General features: G+C 42.2%; 1 protein-coding gene across 1 annotated transcript in view; it reads right to left on the bottom strand.

The window, feature by feature from the left end:
* Nucleotides 1–2,412: 2,412 nt before the first annotated feature.
* The window catches only part of LOC111667252 (uncharacterized), a 46,498-nt gene continuing 32,241 nt past the window's right edge, over nt 2,413–16,669 (bottom strand). The window contains exon 7 of the mRNA XM_023422903.1: nt 2,413–2,565. Within this exon, the coding sequence (XP_023278671.1) occupies nt 2,413–2,565 (153 nt within the window). The remainder of the gene's footprint in view (nt 2,566–16,669) is intronic.

Raw genomic sequence — 16,669 nt, 5'->3', positions numbered from 1 at the left:
GGGGTGGGGGGTGAGTCATGTTGGTGACCACATGCTGCTGTCAGTCTGCTTCCACACACACACACATAGAAAAATCATACGCACCTCCCACTCTGGCTCGGGGAAAGCAGAGAGTCATCTGGGAAGATAGTGTGTGTGTGTGTATGCGTATGTATGTGTGCGGGTGTGGGTGAGAGTGTGTGTGTGTGTGTGTGTGTGTGTGTGTGTGTGTGGGGGGGGCTTGTATATATGGGTGCACTGAGTGTGAATCTCAGACCCCGTGGAGAGAAGCAGAGATCTCCCCTGCTAAATCCACTCGTCTGATCTCATCTGTCAATCACTGGATCCTCCACCAGTGATGTGTCGGTAGAGGGGGGGGGGGGGGGGGGGGGTGCAGGCTGTTTATGGACGTGTTAGTCATGAGAGTGATAGAACTGATGTTCACAGCAGATCACTGTAGGCCTGCTCTCCCCGCACACAACTTAGTTTGCCGCCCTGCTGCCTTCAGCAGCTCCACAGAGGAAGCAGGTGCACACAGTGTAACTCACACGTCTCTCTGCAGTGGAACTTACTGCCAATGCTGCACTTACAATACTGCCTAAATGCTACAGCAGCTGGGTAGTGAAGTTGTACTTTGATGAGAAATATTATCAAATGAGAATTTCTCTAATAATAAGACAAGGTCTGGTCAAATCCTGATTTTATAACTGTGATGTCGCCTGACAAAATCACCAAACACATAAATGAAAGACAAAGACTGAGCTGTGATTTCAGCTGGATTTACTGTAACATGATCACTCACAGAGAAAGATAGGAGAGAGAATCTGTCTTTATTTTAAAGTACATTTTTAATGCTTTTGCCTTTATTACAGTCATAGTGAGAGAGTGAGACAGAGAGAGAGAGAGAGAGAGAGAGAGAGAGAGAGAGAGGATGACACCCAGCAAAGGGCCACAGGCCGGAATCGAAACCAGGCCGCCAGGTCAAGAACTAAAAATGTCATGTGCTCCACCAGGTGAACCACCTGAGATCTTTCTTATTGAGTCTCTCACACAGAGCACAGCCTCCATCTGGATCCACAATAGTCTTTATTTACTTCAACTCCTGAACGTAACATTAGAGGCAGGTCTTTATGTCTCACTCCCTCTGCTTGATATGCAGACTTCTCTCTATTCTATTTTAGGTACAATAAACAAATAAATACTTAATAATCAAAATGTGTTTTTGTGAAAGTGTCGTTAATCTTTAAACCTGAAGCTGTTTACAGTTCTATAAAATACATACAAGACATACAAATGAAATCAGAAGTCTTCTACACAGCAGTTTGATTCAGTGGGTTCACATCAAACAAAAGCAGAGTGAGGAAAAGCTACACTTTTTCATTTTTGAAAAGCATCCTGTGTGTGTGTGTGTGTGTGTGTGTGTGTGTGTAGGCCTGTGAGTTTATACAGCTATGCACACCTCTAGACACACACCTCTGTTTACTGAAGCTCTGTACACTTTGCTTATTTGTTTCACATTGTATTAATCATGAACATCTGCCTGCGCTTCTCAGCTGATGATGCCACACACACACACACACACACACATGCGTGCATACACACGCACACACATGCGCGCACACACACACACACACACACACACACACACACACACACACATCCTGGTACACCTATCTTTGCGGGGTCCTGTCATTGACATACCGTATTCCCTATAGCCCCTTACCCTTAACCATCACAAGTGAATGCCTCAAACAGCTATTCTAACCTGTGAGGTCCAGCATGTTGGTCCCCAAAAGTATTGTAAAACAAGCACAACTACAAACACACACACCTCTTAGGAGTGTCCTGAAATGCATCAGTTTAACATTAAGCGATGATGGAACACAAGCAAACAGGGATTTGCAGCAAACACACACACCCACACACCCACACACCCACACACCCACACACACACACACACACACACACACAGCTCTAGTATAAGTGTTGTAGGAAGGGGAGAGTGGAGGTGATGGTGGGGGAATTCAGGAGGGTGGGGGGACATGGCAGGGGACGGGGGGTCTCTTCATTTCTAGGTGATTCACGTTTGAAGAGGGCGTGCAAAATTGCTTTATGGAAAGTGGCGAGCGGCTCGGCGGGAACATTAGGTGGGAAGCAGCGGGGAGGCCTGCGTTTCATTAGGGAGCTCTACTCCGCCTTTATTACCCGGATTTGGAGTTTTATGGTTATCATTATTTGCAATAGAATTATTATTCGCATATATCTGCTAGTCAGCTGTTTGGGTTGGGGACACTGGGACATGCAGTCTGTGTGACTGAATCTCTGAGTGGTTTCTGAAGTGATCTGTACAAGGTCTGCCATTTTCCCTCCTCTGTGTGTGTGTGTGTGTGTGTGTGTGTGTGGGTGTGTGAGTGTTGGTGTGTGTGTGTGAGCTCAGGCTGTGGTCGTGCTGTCAGCTGCATCATCGGCCTCAGCAGGCAGCATCTCAGAGGCTTCCACGGTGCGGCCTGAGAGTCTGGCATTGGTGAGGCAACACTGGGCGATCTCTGACTGAAGCCGTGTCTGGATCTCCATCAGGAACTCCTCCTGTTGTACACACACAAGAACACAAACATTAATGTCTTGAACAGGCTTCAGGATTAGCAAAATGATTTAAAAAAAAAAAACGTGTCGAGGAGCCATTCATATATTAGACATCTCTCAGGTATAAAATAAACAAGATTCCCTTTGTTTTGGAATGATGAAATGATGACCAGACACCGCTTTCTTTAAAGTGTAAGTGTGGTAAAGATGTTGCATTTAAACTGTACCTGTTATACAGGTATCAGATTACACTGAGTTGGACACAGTATCATCGCTGAGATTTGGCTGAGAGATCTGAGAGATCCCAACCTGTCAGTCACAGTATGTGACACGTAAAGAGGTGACCAGAACAAAGATACAGGGACCAACTTCATTGTTCCACCACACTGTACCGACATCCATCCTCTTTCACACTTCTGTCAGTGAACGTCATTGAACACACCACAGACGTCAAACTAGGTAAGTGAAGCCTCCTATTTCGACCTCTACGGTTTATTGCAATTTATTTTCATAGTTTTTCAGATGTTATAACATTATAGTCACAAAGTTAACTGCTGGGATCAGGGAACACATCTGATGGGTCACACGTGTGGTCAGACCATGATTCACCAGTTTATCAGATCATCTAAACCACTTCATTTTCCATTGGTTTTTCCATGGCAGCGTGTCCAGACACAGTGGTCGCTCACAGACCGAATATATCAATCAATAATACTTGAATAGCCAATAAACAAATAAAAAAACAAAAGCTCCTTCTCACATGGTGAAACTCAGCTACAGCCATCAGGATCTTCAGGACAGTGGTAGAGTGAGTACGATGGCCTACTCAATGTGAAATGAAGAACTACTGCGTCTCTGTTTTCATTGAAACCTGGTGACACAGCAACATTCAGGACACAGCCATTGATCTGGATGGGCTAACTTGGTACTGAGCTGACACAGTAAGGCTTGCAGCAGTGGACTGTGTGTTTACATCAACAAGAAAAGGTGCATGAATGCTGTGGTTGTGTCCAAACACTGTCCTCTGCTGGGTGGAGTTCATCAAACTTCGACAACAAGCTTCTCTGCTCAGCACAGTTGTAAAGAGTGGTTATCTGAGTGACCGTAGCCTTTCTGTCAGCTCCAACCAGTCTGTCCATTCTCCTCTGACCTCTGACCTCGCTCATCAACACAGAGCTGCTGCCCACTGGACAAGATCAACAATCATGTCACAGTCAAAGTCACTGAGATCATATTTTTCCTCATTCAGATGTTTGATGTAACTACAGCTCCTCACCTGGATCTGCAGGATTTTATGCACTGCTACCACATGACTGGCTGATTGGACAATAGCTTGAATAAACAGGTGTACGGGTGTTCCTGATAAAGTCACTGATGAGTGTGTGTGCATCAACAGCTCTGGTTCCTTTGTTTTATTGTGGAAATTTTCACCTGATAGTGGAGCTAGAGGAAATGTAATGGAGTCACTAAAATCTTCACAAATCTCCCTCTGGGGAGCATGAATATCCACAAATTTCATTTCAGGTTAGTTGTTCAGACGTCTTGCCCTGGACTCGTGTGTGTGTGTGTGTGTGTGTGTGTGTGTGTGTGTGGACAGACAGACTGACTGACGTCCTTCGGTGCAGCTGCTACCAGGGCAGAAAAACCTCCCCAGTGATCTGCCTGCACCTCAGCTCTCATCAATCTGTGGGGCTCATTCACTCCAGGAGCTCCTTTTGTGATTAAATGTTGTAATATACTTTTATGGTACCCAGTTTTTCAGTTAGTTATGTCCTACATTACCCAGAATCCCTTCCATTTTGTGCTTTGTGGTTGTATGTGTGTGTATATTCCCACTTACTGACTGACATAAGAAAAGAATGCACCTTCAAACTACATTAGTATCACAAGGTTGCTGCAGAACTGTGCCAAAAACTAAAGGGGGGGGGGGGGGGGGGGGGGCACACTCAGAGCAAACTGGAGAAAGAAATCACAGAGTGGAGAATAAAAGGACAGAGCAGTACAAAGGCAGTGTGCTGACTCCTGGCTGGCTGCTGGCCGCCAGAATCACTGATGCACTTTCCCGCCTCATAAATTATCGCCGTGACGACGGGTGAGATGCTGTCAGGGAAGCCCAGCATCCCAAAAACCAACAGCAGCAGCAGCAGCAGCAGGTCTGGACAGCAGCTCAAGACACCGTGTCTTCCTCCTCTGTCATCAGCCTCTGCTCTGTCTCTTTAAACACGTGGAAACATGATGAGCCTCAGCCTGAGACTTTGAACAGATCCACATGTTGGATTAACAACTGGGAAACAAGTGTCACCGTCGTCAGTCCAACAAACATGCTGTATGATTTTTCTTTAAAGCTGCACAAATAAAGATTTTCTTTGTCAACAACGGATCAAATTACTGTGTAGTGTGAAAGGAGTCATCATCACCCAACTTTTTAGTATTTTTAGCTCATTGTTTTGATTTCACGGCTCAGTTCCAAACATCTGACCCCCCCCCCCTTACATGTAAAACAAATGAGCTTTGAAGACAAGATTAGGAATGGGGACATTAACTTCCTGTGCCGCAGTTAGAAACTACAATCACCTCCTCATGGTTGTCTGCCTCCTCCACTCAGACTAGTTTCAGGTTACCATTTGTGTGAAGTCTTGCCATAATTGCTGTGTGAAGTGTTGAGTTATGGCTAAAGCTCAAAGGTGACACTGACCTTTGACCTTTAGCCATCATTGAGTCCAGGTGACCATTTTTACCCAATTTGAAGAAATTCCCTCAAGGCGTTACGGCAATATGGCGTTCACAAGGCCAAAACATTGTTTTGTGAGCTAATCGTGACCTTGACTTTTGACCTTTGACCACCACAATGTATTCACTTCATCCTTGAATCGTAGTGAATGTTTTTGCCGAATTTGAAGAAGTTCCATCAAGGTGTTACTGAGATATTGTGTCCAAGAGAATGGGACGGATGGACAGACAACCTGAAAACAATATGGCTGTCGTTATAATTATGGATGAAGTTGATGTAGATATACAGGTTGTTATAAGACGTCAAAACATCATAGCTCTGAAAGTGGCATATTCCTTTGAATGTTGTGTAAAATGTTAATTGCTCCTAACAACAGCTACCAGGACTGCAAATGATCTCAGTGGAACATCTTTCTCTGCCCAGCAGAAACAAGCTAACAGTAGCTTTGTCATTTAAAGTAAGATTTCATCAAAGTGACTGTACTGTCCCATTTTAAAGGCTTCTTCAAATGCGTCCTGCTTTTCCTGAGCAACTACGGACCCAGCAGGTGGATCCTTCATGGTCCAACCTATCCCAAGATTCTCTGCCGCCCATGATGAAAATAATATGGCAGCAAACAACAGAGCATTACACAGTTAAATGTAAGTGTTGGGTTTCAGCTCAGTTCAACAGCTAACAGTGCAACTGTTAAAACCACAGGCCTTAAAACTTCAAGTTTTTGTTAAAAAAGTTATGCGTTATCAAGGTTGCTAGGCTACAGTAGCCACGCTTTGCGACACAAAGTCCTCTGTAGGCCAGACTGCCTCAATCCAGCCTTCGCGGTCTACAGCGGCGATGAAGGGCCACACCTTGAATTGGAACACAGCTAATGTCAGACAGAAAGGAGAAGGTTCACCTTCAATTATGTCCCTTAAATGTGTCACATGGGTTTCTCCACCCCCCCTTTAGGAGACCAGTGGCAGGTCTGAGCTTGTTCATTCCAATGGGGAACGTGAATGTGATCACAGATTATGACCGATTATTTCGCCCCTTTAGTTACCAAAATAAATATTGGATCCATTGTTTAACAAGCCACATATCCTCTGCCACCAAAATTACATTTTTAGACCGACAGATCAGGAGAATATCAACTTCATTGGAGACCTGTTTCTGTCTCAGCAACACACTCTCATGAGATCTGTCAACTAAGATCTCTCTTCTCTCTGTCGGTTCTGGTCTTGTTTCACTGCTGCAGTAAAGCTGCCGACGTCGCTTCACAACCACAGAAGTTTAGAGGGACTTATATATATATACCATAAATTAAAAGTTTAAACTGAAATAAAACTTGTATTTCTTTGCTTAATAATACTATTACTATTATTATCATTACCTTTTAACTGTTTCTTGTGGGAAAACAGAGTATTGTTAGACTGATATGATCTTGTACTGGATTGATCTGATATAAACTAGCAGATTAAAACGAGCGGTAAAATCAGGCGCAAATTTAAACCGTATCTAGTGTTGTAGTGTTGTTATATTGTGCTGTTATGTTTTGACATGAACAAGCAATCATGACCACGCCCACTTAGAAGACAGGAAGTATATACCGTTTCATACCACTGGGGCTGCCTGTAAAGCGTCATGCTCTTGAAATGAAACAACAGGCTAGCTTTGTGCTAACTGTTCAACTAGCAAAGTTAGCGACCAGCTGGAAGAAGACGGTGGAACATAAAGCAGCTAAAACTTCAGATATTTCAATCTAGAGACCAAAAGCAGAGCGAACAGAGAGAGAGAGACGACGGGACTCACACTGATCAGGTCGACATGAATACAGCTGCACATGGAAGATGATGTTTCTGGATGTGTAAACAGGAAACTGTTAGAAAACATATTTACCAACTTTATGAGATGATCATATTTCATGTTAGGAACCACTCTCTCTCTATTAACTGTCCATCATTAATTATAACTGCATGACTACATGACATCACTACAATTTCTTCCAAAGATTTTTTCTTGTGTCATTAAATGTGATGTAACCTTCCAAAATAAAAGCTTTTTTAAACCACTCCAGCTGTCTTAAAATTTGATCCAGAACTGATCCTTAACAAAAACCTTCCAAGTGCAGCACGAGTCCTGCTCTTCTCTCTTCCCCTTCCTCCCTCCTTTCTCTTCACCTCTCCCTCCTCCGCCTCCTCCCTCTCTCTCCTCTCTCTCTCCCTCCCTCCTCCCCTCAGTGGCGGTGGTCTGCAGCAGAGCAGTTAATAAAGAGATTGATTATCGGCCTGTCAGGAAGTGACAGTTGGACAGGGCTGCTCTGCATGAATGACAGAGGGCATGCTCACCACGCAGCAGCCCGCCTGACACACACACACACACAGACACACACACACACACACACACACACACACACACAGATGCCTTTGCCAACACCGGGGGTAGGTGAGGTGGTGGAGGAGGAGGAGGATGAGCGGGGCTGGATGGGTGAGATGTGGGCATGTTGAGAACAGCAAAGCAACTTTCTGCTGGTAGAAGAGGTGTGTGTGTGTGTGTGTGTGTGTGTGTGTATGTTGGTGGTAGTGGGGGGCCAAAACTGGTCAGCCAGCGAGAGAGAGAGAGAAGGCTCAATGCCCAACACACACACACACACACACACACACACACACACACACACACACCATGTATGTAACTGTTTGCATGTAACTTTTGAAAGAAGAAATATCACAGTTCAATCTGCACTAATTAATATTTTTATACTTGTGTAATGTGAAACGTGTCAATGATACTGTAGTGATAAACACACTGATCATTATCACCCAGTTCTCCTCAGCTCTATGGAGCTTTGTTAGCACCTGGGTGCCAACGTTACTGCTCTGTTCTCATTGTTGTTGTTTCAAACACAACTCAAGATTAATGCTTATATTCCTTTGCGTCTGCAAATGTTCAGCTGCTTGCTAACATCTTGCCCATAACCATAGACCATGTAAATAAAGATGGACGTAGCCTCTGTGACGTCACCCACAGGTTTTTGAAGCTCAGTGTGAGCTGCTCCACCATTGCCATCTTGGCAGTTTCTGACTCCGCCCCTAACTTCAAGGTAATCCAAAAATGGACAAAGAGGAGTTGCGTGGAATATGCTCACCCACCTGCCACTCAAACAGGTTACGCCTTCAATTCTACAGAACTATAAGCTCTAGAGACCAAAACAGTTTTTGTACCAGGCTGTAAACATGTTTATTTCTGCTGTAAAGTTGGACATTTTAACATGGGAGTCTATGGAGACTGACTCACTGTTGGAGCCAGACTCTAGTGGTCCTTAGAGGAACTGCAGGTTTTTCAGCCCCTGGAGGTTGAGCTCGGCTATAACACCTTTATATGGTGATCATATGTCAATGTTGAGTTCCCAGCTTGTGGACTTCATGACTCTCTCATTTGTAGCTGATGATCCGCTCATTACATATTTAACTGTAATGATGATTTTTAATGTAGCTACATTTGTGCTTCTAATTAAAGATGCTCTTTTGAAAATACTTTCATCCGTCTTTACACTCAGCTGTTTATAGGCTATAGTCAGCTACACCCTTTTTAACTGCTTGCAGCAGCTTTTTAACCACCTGCTACATTTATCAGAAAGGAAAATGCATTCTGACTTAATCCATTGAGAAGAAATCTGATTGAAATGCATTTTCATGAAGAATTTGCTGCTTTGAAAATGTAAAATCAGCACAAACAACAGCACATTGTGATGTTAGAGCTATATTTAATATTTCTAAAAGGATGAAAGGATCCACTCGTTGTCTTTTAAATCATCTTTTAACCAAAACATAAATCTTTTTTTTTTTTCTGAACATAAAACTGATTTTTGTTTTTTATGCTTTTTTTTCTCATCGATAGACAAGTGCGTTAAGTGTTTTTGTTTTACCTTGACATGTTTTGACTGCTGTCTTCCTGCAGTCTTCCTCAGAAGAGTCGCGTAATGTTGCTGTGACGTGTCTTATCAGCTGTTGTTTATACAGGTGTGGTCGTCCTGTCAGGTTTGACGGGACGACCACGCCCCCCTGCTGTTCAGCCTGAGCAGGAAGACAGCAGTCGAAACATGTCAAGGTAAAAAAAAAAAACAACAAAAAAAACACCTTTAAGCACTTGTCTATCGATAAGAAAAAAAGCTTAAATAAGTCACTGGAGACAAGATGAACCTTTTTGGAATGATTTTTTGTTCTGATGACACAGCTCACTTTAACCCAGACCTCACATGCCTAAGCCCAACTAACTGGCTCTCACGGTCTTACCCCTCACATTGAACGGTTAACTCCTTCTCAACTCCTTCCACAAACATCAGTGTTATGTTTGTTCACAGCACTAACTCTAAAGCTGGGGAGGCGGCCTGCAGCCCAGTGTTAGTAGAACCGTAAGATGTAAATGTAGATGTGAGAGCATGTATTCCCCATCTGTCCATCACAGAGCGCGGTGTTAAACGTCAGCCTCCACAGGCACATGGCGGCGCTTCAGCACAAAAACAACCACACAGTCAATGTGTGGCAAGTGGCTGCTGAAGCCCCTGACATATCCCCTTCCTCTGAGCCACTGAGCTCCACTGTCGTCCAGAACTATTAAAAACACATCAGTGAGCCACACTGTTACACTGCGTGATGCCCCAGCAAACAGACTGGGCCAAATATGGATCCACTGTAACACAGCCAGACAAATGCATTAATGAAAAGCAAGTAGAATCCCCCTTTAACTAATGTGTACTTATGTTTTAAACACATCAACGTAAATAAGAGACTTCCTCTCTGCTTTAGAGGAAAGGTTTTTCTGTTTTATTAAATAAATTTGTTTAAATATTAACTTTATCAAAGTGATGAGTCATGAAGGATTCATGAACTCAGTCACATGAGCTCGCCTCTGTTTCAGTCAAGTTCTGGCGTGTTTGGGCCTCGTGAGAAAACACCTGTGTCACCACGACAGGTGAGAGCGAGAAGAGAAACCGAGAGGGAGTGACTCTTATATAAGCTCATGTACAGTGGCTTGCAAAAGTATTCATTAACCCTTGAACTTTTCCACATTTTGTCACGTTACAACCACAAACGTTAATGTATTTCTTTGGGATTTTATGTGATAGACCAACACAAAGTGGCGCATAATTGTGAAGTGGAAGGAAAATGATACATGGTTTTCAAAACACCAAAAAAGTTTTTAAAAAAGTTTTAAAAAACTGAAAAGTGTGGCGTGCAAAAGTGTTCAGCCCCCCTGAGTCATTACTTTGTAGCACCACCTTTTGCTGCAATTACAGCTGCAAGTCTTTTGGGGTATGTCTCTACTTTGCACATCTAGAGACTGAAATTTTTGCCCATTCTTCTTTGCAAAATAGCTCAAACTCAGTCAGATTGGATGGAGAGCGTCTGTGAACAGTAATTTTCAAGTCTTGCCAGAGATTCTCAATTGGATTTAGGTCTGGACTTTGACTGGGCCATTCTAACACATGAATATGCTTTGATGTAAACCATTCCACTGTAGCTCTGGCTGTATGTTTAGGGTCGTTTCCTGCTGGAAGGTGAACCTCTGCCCCAGTCTCAAGTCTTTTGCAGACTCTAACAGGTTTTCTTCCAAGATTGCCCTGTATTCGGCTCCATCCATCTTCCCATCAACTCTGACCAGCTTCCCTGTCCCTGCTGAAGAAAAGCATCCCCACAGCATGATGCTGCCACCACCATGTTTCACGGTGGGGATGGTGTGTTCAGGGTGATGTGCAGTGTTAGTTTTCCGCCACACATAGCGTTTTGCATTTAGGCCAAAAACTTAAATTTTGGTCTCATCTGACCAGAGCACCTTCCTCCACATGTTTGCTGTGTCCCCCACATGGCTTGTGGCAAACTGCAAACGGGACTTCTTATGGCTTTGTTTCAACAATGGCTTTCTTCTTGCCACTCTTCCATAAAGGCCTGATTTGTGGAGTGCACGACTAATTAGTTGTCCTGTGGACAGATTCTCCCACCTGAGCTGTGGATCTCTGCAGCTCCTCCAGAGTTACCGTGGGCCTCTTGGATGCTTCTCTAATCAATGCTCTCCTTGCCCGGCCTGTCACTTTAGGTGGACGGCCATGTCTGGGTAGGTTTGCAGTTGCTCCATACTCTTTCAGTTTTGGGATGATGGATTGAACATTGCTCTGTGAGATGTTCAAAGCTTGGGATATTTCTTTATAACCTAACCCTGCTTTAAACTTCTCCACAACTTTATCCCTGACCTGTGTGGCGTGTTCCTTGGGCTTCATGATGCTGTTTGTTCACTAATGTTCTCTAACAAACCTCTGAGGCCTTCACAGAACAGCTGTATTTATACTGAGGTTAGATTACACACAGGTCGACTCGATTTACTAATTAGGTGACTTCTGAAGGCAATTGATTGCACAGGATTTTATTTTAGGGGTATCAGAGTAAAGGGGGCTGAATACTTTTGCACGCCAAACTTTTCTGTTTTTTATTTGTAAAAAAAATTGAAAACCATGTATCATTTTCCTTCCACTTCACAATTATGTGCCACTTTGTGTTTGCCTGTCACATAAAATCCCAATAAAATACATTTACATTTGTGGTTGTAATGTGACAAAATGTGGAAAAGTTACTGTATGTTCTCAAGCTGCTGTTTGGTGTTCCTGAGTCACTGCAGCAGCTCAGAGGGAACTGAATGTAATACAGTTCAGACTGACAATGATTAACAGTATTTACTGGAACCAATAGAAACAACACAGCGCCTCTTTGTCGATCATCATAGATAGATCAAAACTGTCTGGTGATCTGTCAAAGGTCAAGAATGATTTTTATGCTCATGTAAAAAGTTTTGTTTTTAAAAATGTGCATCTACACTGTGATTAGACTGGCTGATTCAGGGGCCCAGAGGAACCTAAATATTTTTGTTTCAGGGCCCAAAATCTCTAATGTTCTTTCCACATTTTTCTTCATTTTCATGCACCTTTTGTGTTTATTAAGAAACATTTAAAGGTCCATATAGTCTAAATGTAGATGTCCATGTGTAGTGTGATTATAGATCAGCTCTAGCTTCTATATTAATACAGTGAAAGTATCAAAGCCTCAGTCCACAGAGAAATGCACACAGCCTGTATTCAGACACTGAGCCTTAAAACCAGCCGTCAGGACTTCTGGAACTTTGTGATGTCACAACAAAACAGTCATTGCCCTCAGCCACACCCCAAGCTCTGGCCTTGCAGGATTTGGTCTCTCTGAGTGTTTACCTGATATCTGCTATATTTTTACTGGATCACTCAGAAAAATCAGCCAAGAGAGGCTCAAAGCCTTCTCTCTTCTGATTGGCTCACCGACCTTTTGTTACTAAAACTCCAGCCAGAGAGAGGAGGTGTAAAACGACATTGAGATGATTTTTGGTTCTTAAAACCACAAATATATCTTCTTATGGATCAACACGTGAATTAAAACACAGAAGAAGAAAAAAATACAGAGCTAATGATTATTCTGAATGAGTCTTATCACTGAATTCAACAGAAGTCATTTGGCCTTTAACTCTGAGTGATTTCTTGATTTCATCTTGCATAAAAAAAATAAATCAATAAATTTAAAAAAATTTAAAATAAACATGTTTTTGCATTAGGAAGTTATCTGTAATTCTGTCCCATGTGTAGCGGGTCCCATCTCCCCTCATTTTCCTCGCATTTTTGACTTTTGCTATTAATACTATTCTAGTATTTTATTCCTTCTTGTAGATCTTGAAAAATCACCACACATCTCATGGGAATGTCATGCCTTAATATCTTTTTTTAATACATGGAATAGAGTTGCCAGACTTTCAGCAAAGCAAAACTAATGTAGTGATTTCACAAACACACACACTCCTTCCCCCAATCCACACTACACATATATATATACATATATATATATTTGCACTTGATCAGCCAGTGGAACAATCAATACCTCTAGATTGAGTAAGCGGACTCCTGAGCCTGGAATCAAGACTTTTTTTTCTTGTAGCGACAGAGAGGAGGAGAGCGTTTCACACCCCGAGAGGAGGAATAAGAGTGGGGGAGAAGAAGGAGGAGGAGGAGGAGGAGGAGACGCAGATGGACAAGTGCTTTTACGGCTGAGTCTTCCTCTGGCTCGGTGCCACGGCCACAGACTCTCTTTGTTTGCCAGGCTACTAAACTAATAGAGATAAAGGCAGGTTCCTGCTGGCCCTGAATTAGAAAGTCATTAAGAAATATAAACACACATGGGAGCACACACACGCACACAAACACACGCACACATACACACACACACACACACACTCGCACACACACACACACACACACACAGAATGTACATATACATATGCACACATATGTAGAAATGCAACGGTACTGAAGCATAAATGCACAAAAACATACTGTAAGTATGAACATTTCAGCCTCTGCAACAGCAGTACAGAATACAACACACACACACACACACACACACACACACACAGACACACGCGTGCACACACACACACAGACACACACACACACCCACACTCACTCACATACATACACACACACACACACACACACACACACACACACACACACACACACACACACACAGACTTCCACATGTCCTGCTGAAAATCCAAACAAACTTTTGTTTCCTGATTTGGCCCCTTTTTTTTGTGGAACAATTTTTCCCTCTTTCATAGTCTCCTCCATTTTCTGCCATGTCCAGATTCTACTGTGTGTGTCAAGGCCTTTATTATTATAATTCCACCACAGCTGATAGGGAGGCTAAAACTGAAAGTGTGTTTAAAAGTGTGATCACTTTGATGCCCAGGAAATTAAAATAAAATTGTTTTCTCAAACTGGCATTAAAGGTGCAGTCCATCTTTTTCTTACTATATAAATTTGAGGTTTATTCACATACATAAATGAATAAATAGAAAAACTACCTGAAGTTTTTTTTTTTTTTTTTTACCAGAATACAAGAACTACATTATAGATGTAAACAATTATTTTTCATGATTATTGATGATGAAATAACAGAAAACTAAATGCTAAATGTAATATAAACATGAAGCTTGTGACAAAGAGTCATCTTTTACTTTGTGTTCAGGGCTCGTTAGTGAAAAAGGTTTAAATCTATAAAAGTAACGCACAACTTACAAACATGTATCAGGAAATAGTGCATTTGTTGGGGATTATATTCAGTTGTGGATTAATCCACGTTTGGAGTATTTGGTGCAGCAGGACAGTGTGTGTTGGACAAAATAATGTTCAGTGTGTGTGTGTCACCCAGTACAACAGTGTGACTGTTTCCGGACAATAATGGAGGAAGAAGACACAATAAACTCACAGCTGTGGAGGAACAATACGTACTGAGACTTTTGTTTAGCATTTTAAATCACTGATTCTAAAACCTACTGTATTCTCATTCCATTCATTTTGGCGTTTATCAGCTTGTTTAAAAAAAGAAATGAACAAAACACTCTGGCATGTCAGGTACACCAGGCCTTATTTTCTGCAGCTGAACCCTAATTCCAACAACAACAACACGTTTGGGATGTTGTGATTTGAGAAGTCTCCCTCCTCCCTGACTCTTGATGTTTCCATGAGGGATCACCGCAGCCTCTCTCTCTCTCTTCTCTCTCTCTCTCTCTCTCTCTCTCTCTGCCGTCTCAACATTAGTTAAGATGGCTGCACGGTGGCTGCTGGGAACGAGCGATTAAAGCTCTCCAAAGTGCAGGCGGCTTAAGCTAGCTCGTTCGTTAGCTCTGAATTTCCAAAGAACAACCTCTCGATCTGAGCCACTGTCCGATTATGAAGTCAGGGTCCTGGTTCAGGACTGATGGGTACACTGACACACACACACTGAAAGGTCAGGAGGGTCAGACTGAAGCTGCTCCATTAGGAGGTGTGCGCGTGTGTTTTAATACGGTAAATGTCAACTGATGTCTTATTTTGAAATCAGAGAAGAGATAAAACGATAGAGAAGGAAGTAGATCGTGTTTTCTCAAATATGAACATGCACAGGTTCAGAGGCAGAAGGGCTTTAACATTTACACACATACACACACACACACACACACACACAGCATAACAATACCTGTGCCTAAACCCAGGCTCAGAGAGCATTAAAATGTGTTCATAAAAGAGGGGGAAAACAGCATATGGAAGCCCCAGCAGACGCATTCTTATTTCTATCTGTGAAAATTCATTACGCATTCTCACAATGAGTGTGTGTGAGAATTTGCCGTTTGTTCTCGTCTCGAGCTAAACAAAGGCACATGTGCTCGTTTTCAGAGCGGGATGCAGCGCGGCCTGATTTCAAAGGCACAACTTGAAAGACGACAGACAGCTATTTACAATATTTATACATTTAGGATGCTGATACTATGCATATTACTTGTCTGTCTTCTACTATTTGTGTGTGTGTGTGTGTGTGTGCATGTGTGTGTGTGTGTGAGTGTGTGTGCGTGCGTGTGTGTGAGGCAACAACAGTGGGGAAGGGAATCGCTGATGAAAAAAGGTTACTTTGGAAATTCTCTGATAATTGGTGCCTTAAAAGGAGCTCATTTTTAACTATGTCACCACGACTGCTCGATGACAATTAATCTGTTTGCGGCTGCTTCCTTGGCATCTGTGCCAATTACTTTATATGCTAATATATGTAAATGACATCTCAGATGCCAGTTTCAAGTATCATGCGAGTGGTGTATTGTGTCTTTTTTTTTTTTTTTTTAAGTCATACTGTTGAGGCTCATCAACAATGCAAGTACTTTAAATTTGGAGGTATGTTAACTTATGCATTTCCTCCATTTCCTTATGTGTAAAATGAAAACCGTGATTCTTTCTGTGTTTGACTTGATTTTGACTTTTGTCGGGGGCAAAGACTTTAAATAAAATATCAAATTTACACATAAAATAAATTTAAAAAAATATCAAAGCAAAACAAAAACGGTTTTGTCTTTATGTCAGGGAGGAAACACTGAATTCCCATTAAAGTTTTTAATTGAAATTCTGCAACAGAGGATGATCCTTATTTTGTTCAATAATAATAACAATAATAATTTAAAAAACACAGTTTTGAGGTCACACTGTCACACAACTCATAAAATCAGAGTTTATATACAATATATAAATGATAATGTTAAATTCCATCAGTGTGTGTGTGTGTGTGTGTGTGTGTGTGTGTGTGTGTATGTAACACAGAAACACTGTTAATATACAGACATGTTGATTGTGTGTTTAGATTTCTGTGCACAGTTGCAACCTCGTACAAAAACATCATTCAAATATGAAAAGATAACAATTAATTTTTGCTGTTATTTTCTCTTTTTCACCAGAGTGACACAATTTGCTACGTCACACTTTCTTCAAGCCCTAAGTCAGTGAAATGAAAACACACAGAGATCACACTG

Source organism: Seriola lalandi, unplaced genomic scaffold (assembly GCF_002814215.2).
Source record: "Seriola lalandi dorsalis isolate HSWRI2012SDOR001 ecotype SW California unplaced genomic scaffold, Sedor1 jcf7180002054687, whole genome shotgun sequence".
Lineage (NCBI taxonomy): Eukaryota > Metazoa > Chordata > Actinopteri > Carangiformes > Carangidae > Seriola > Seriola lalandi.
This window is presented reverse-complemented; position numbering and strand designations above follow the sequence as displayed.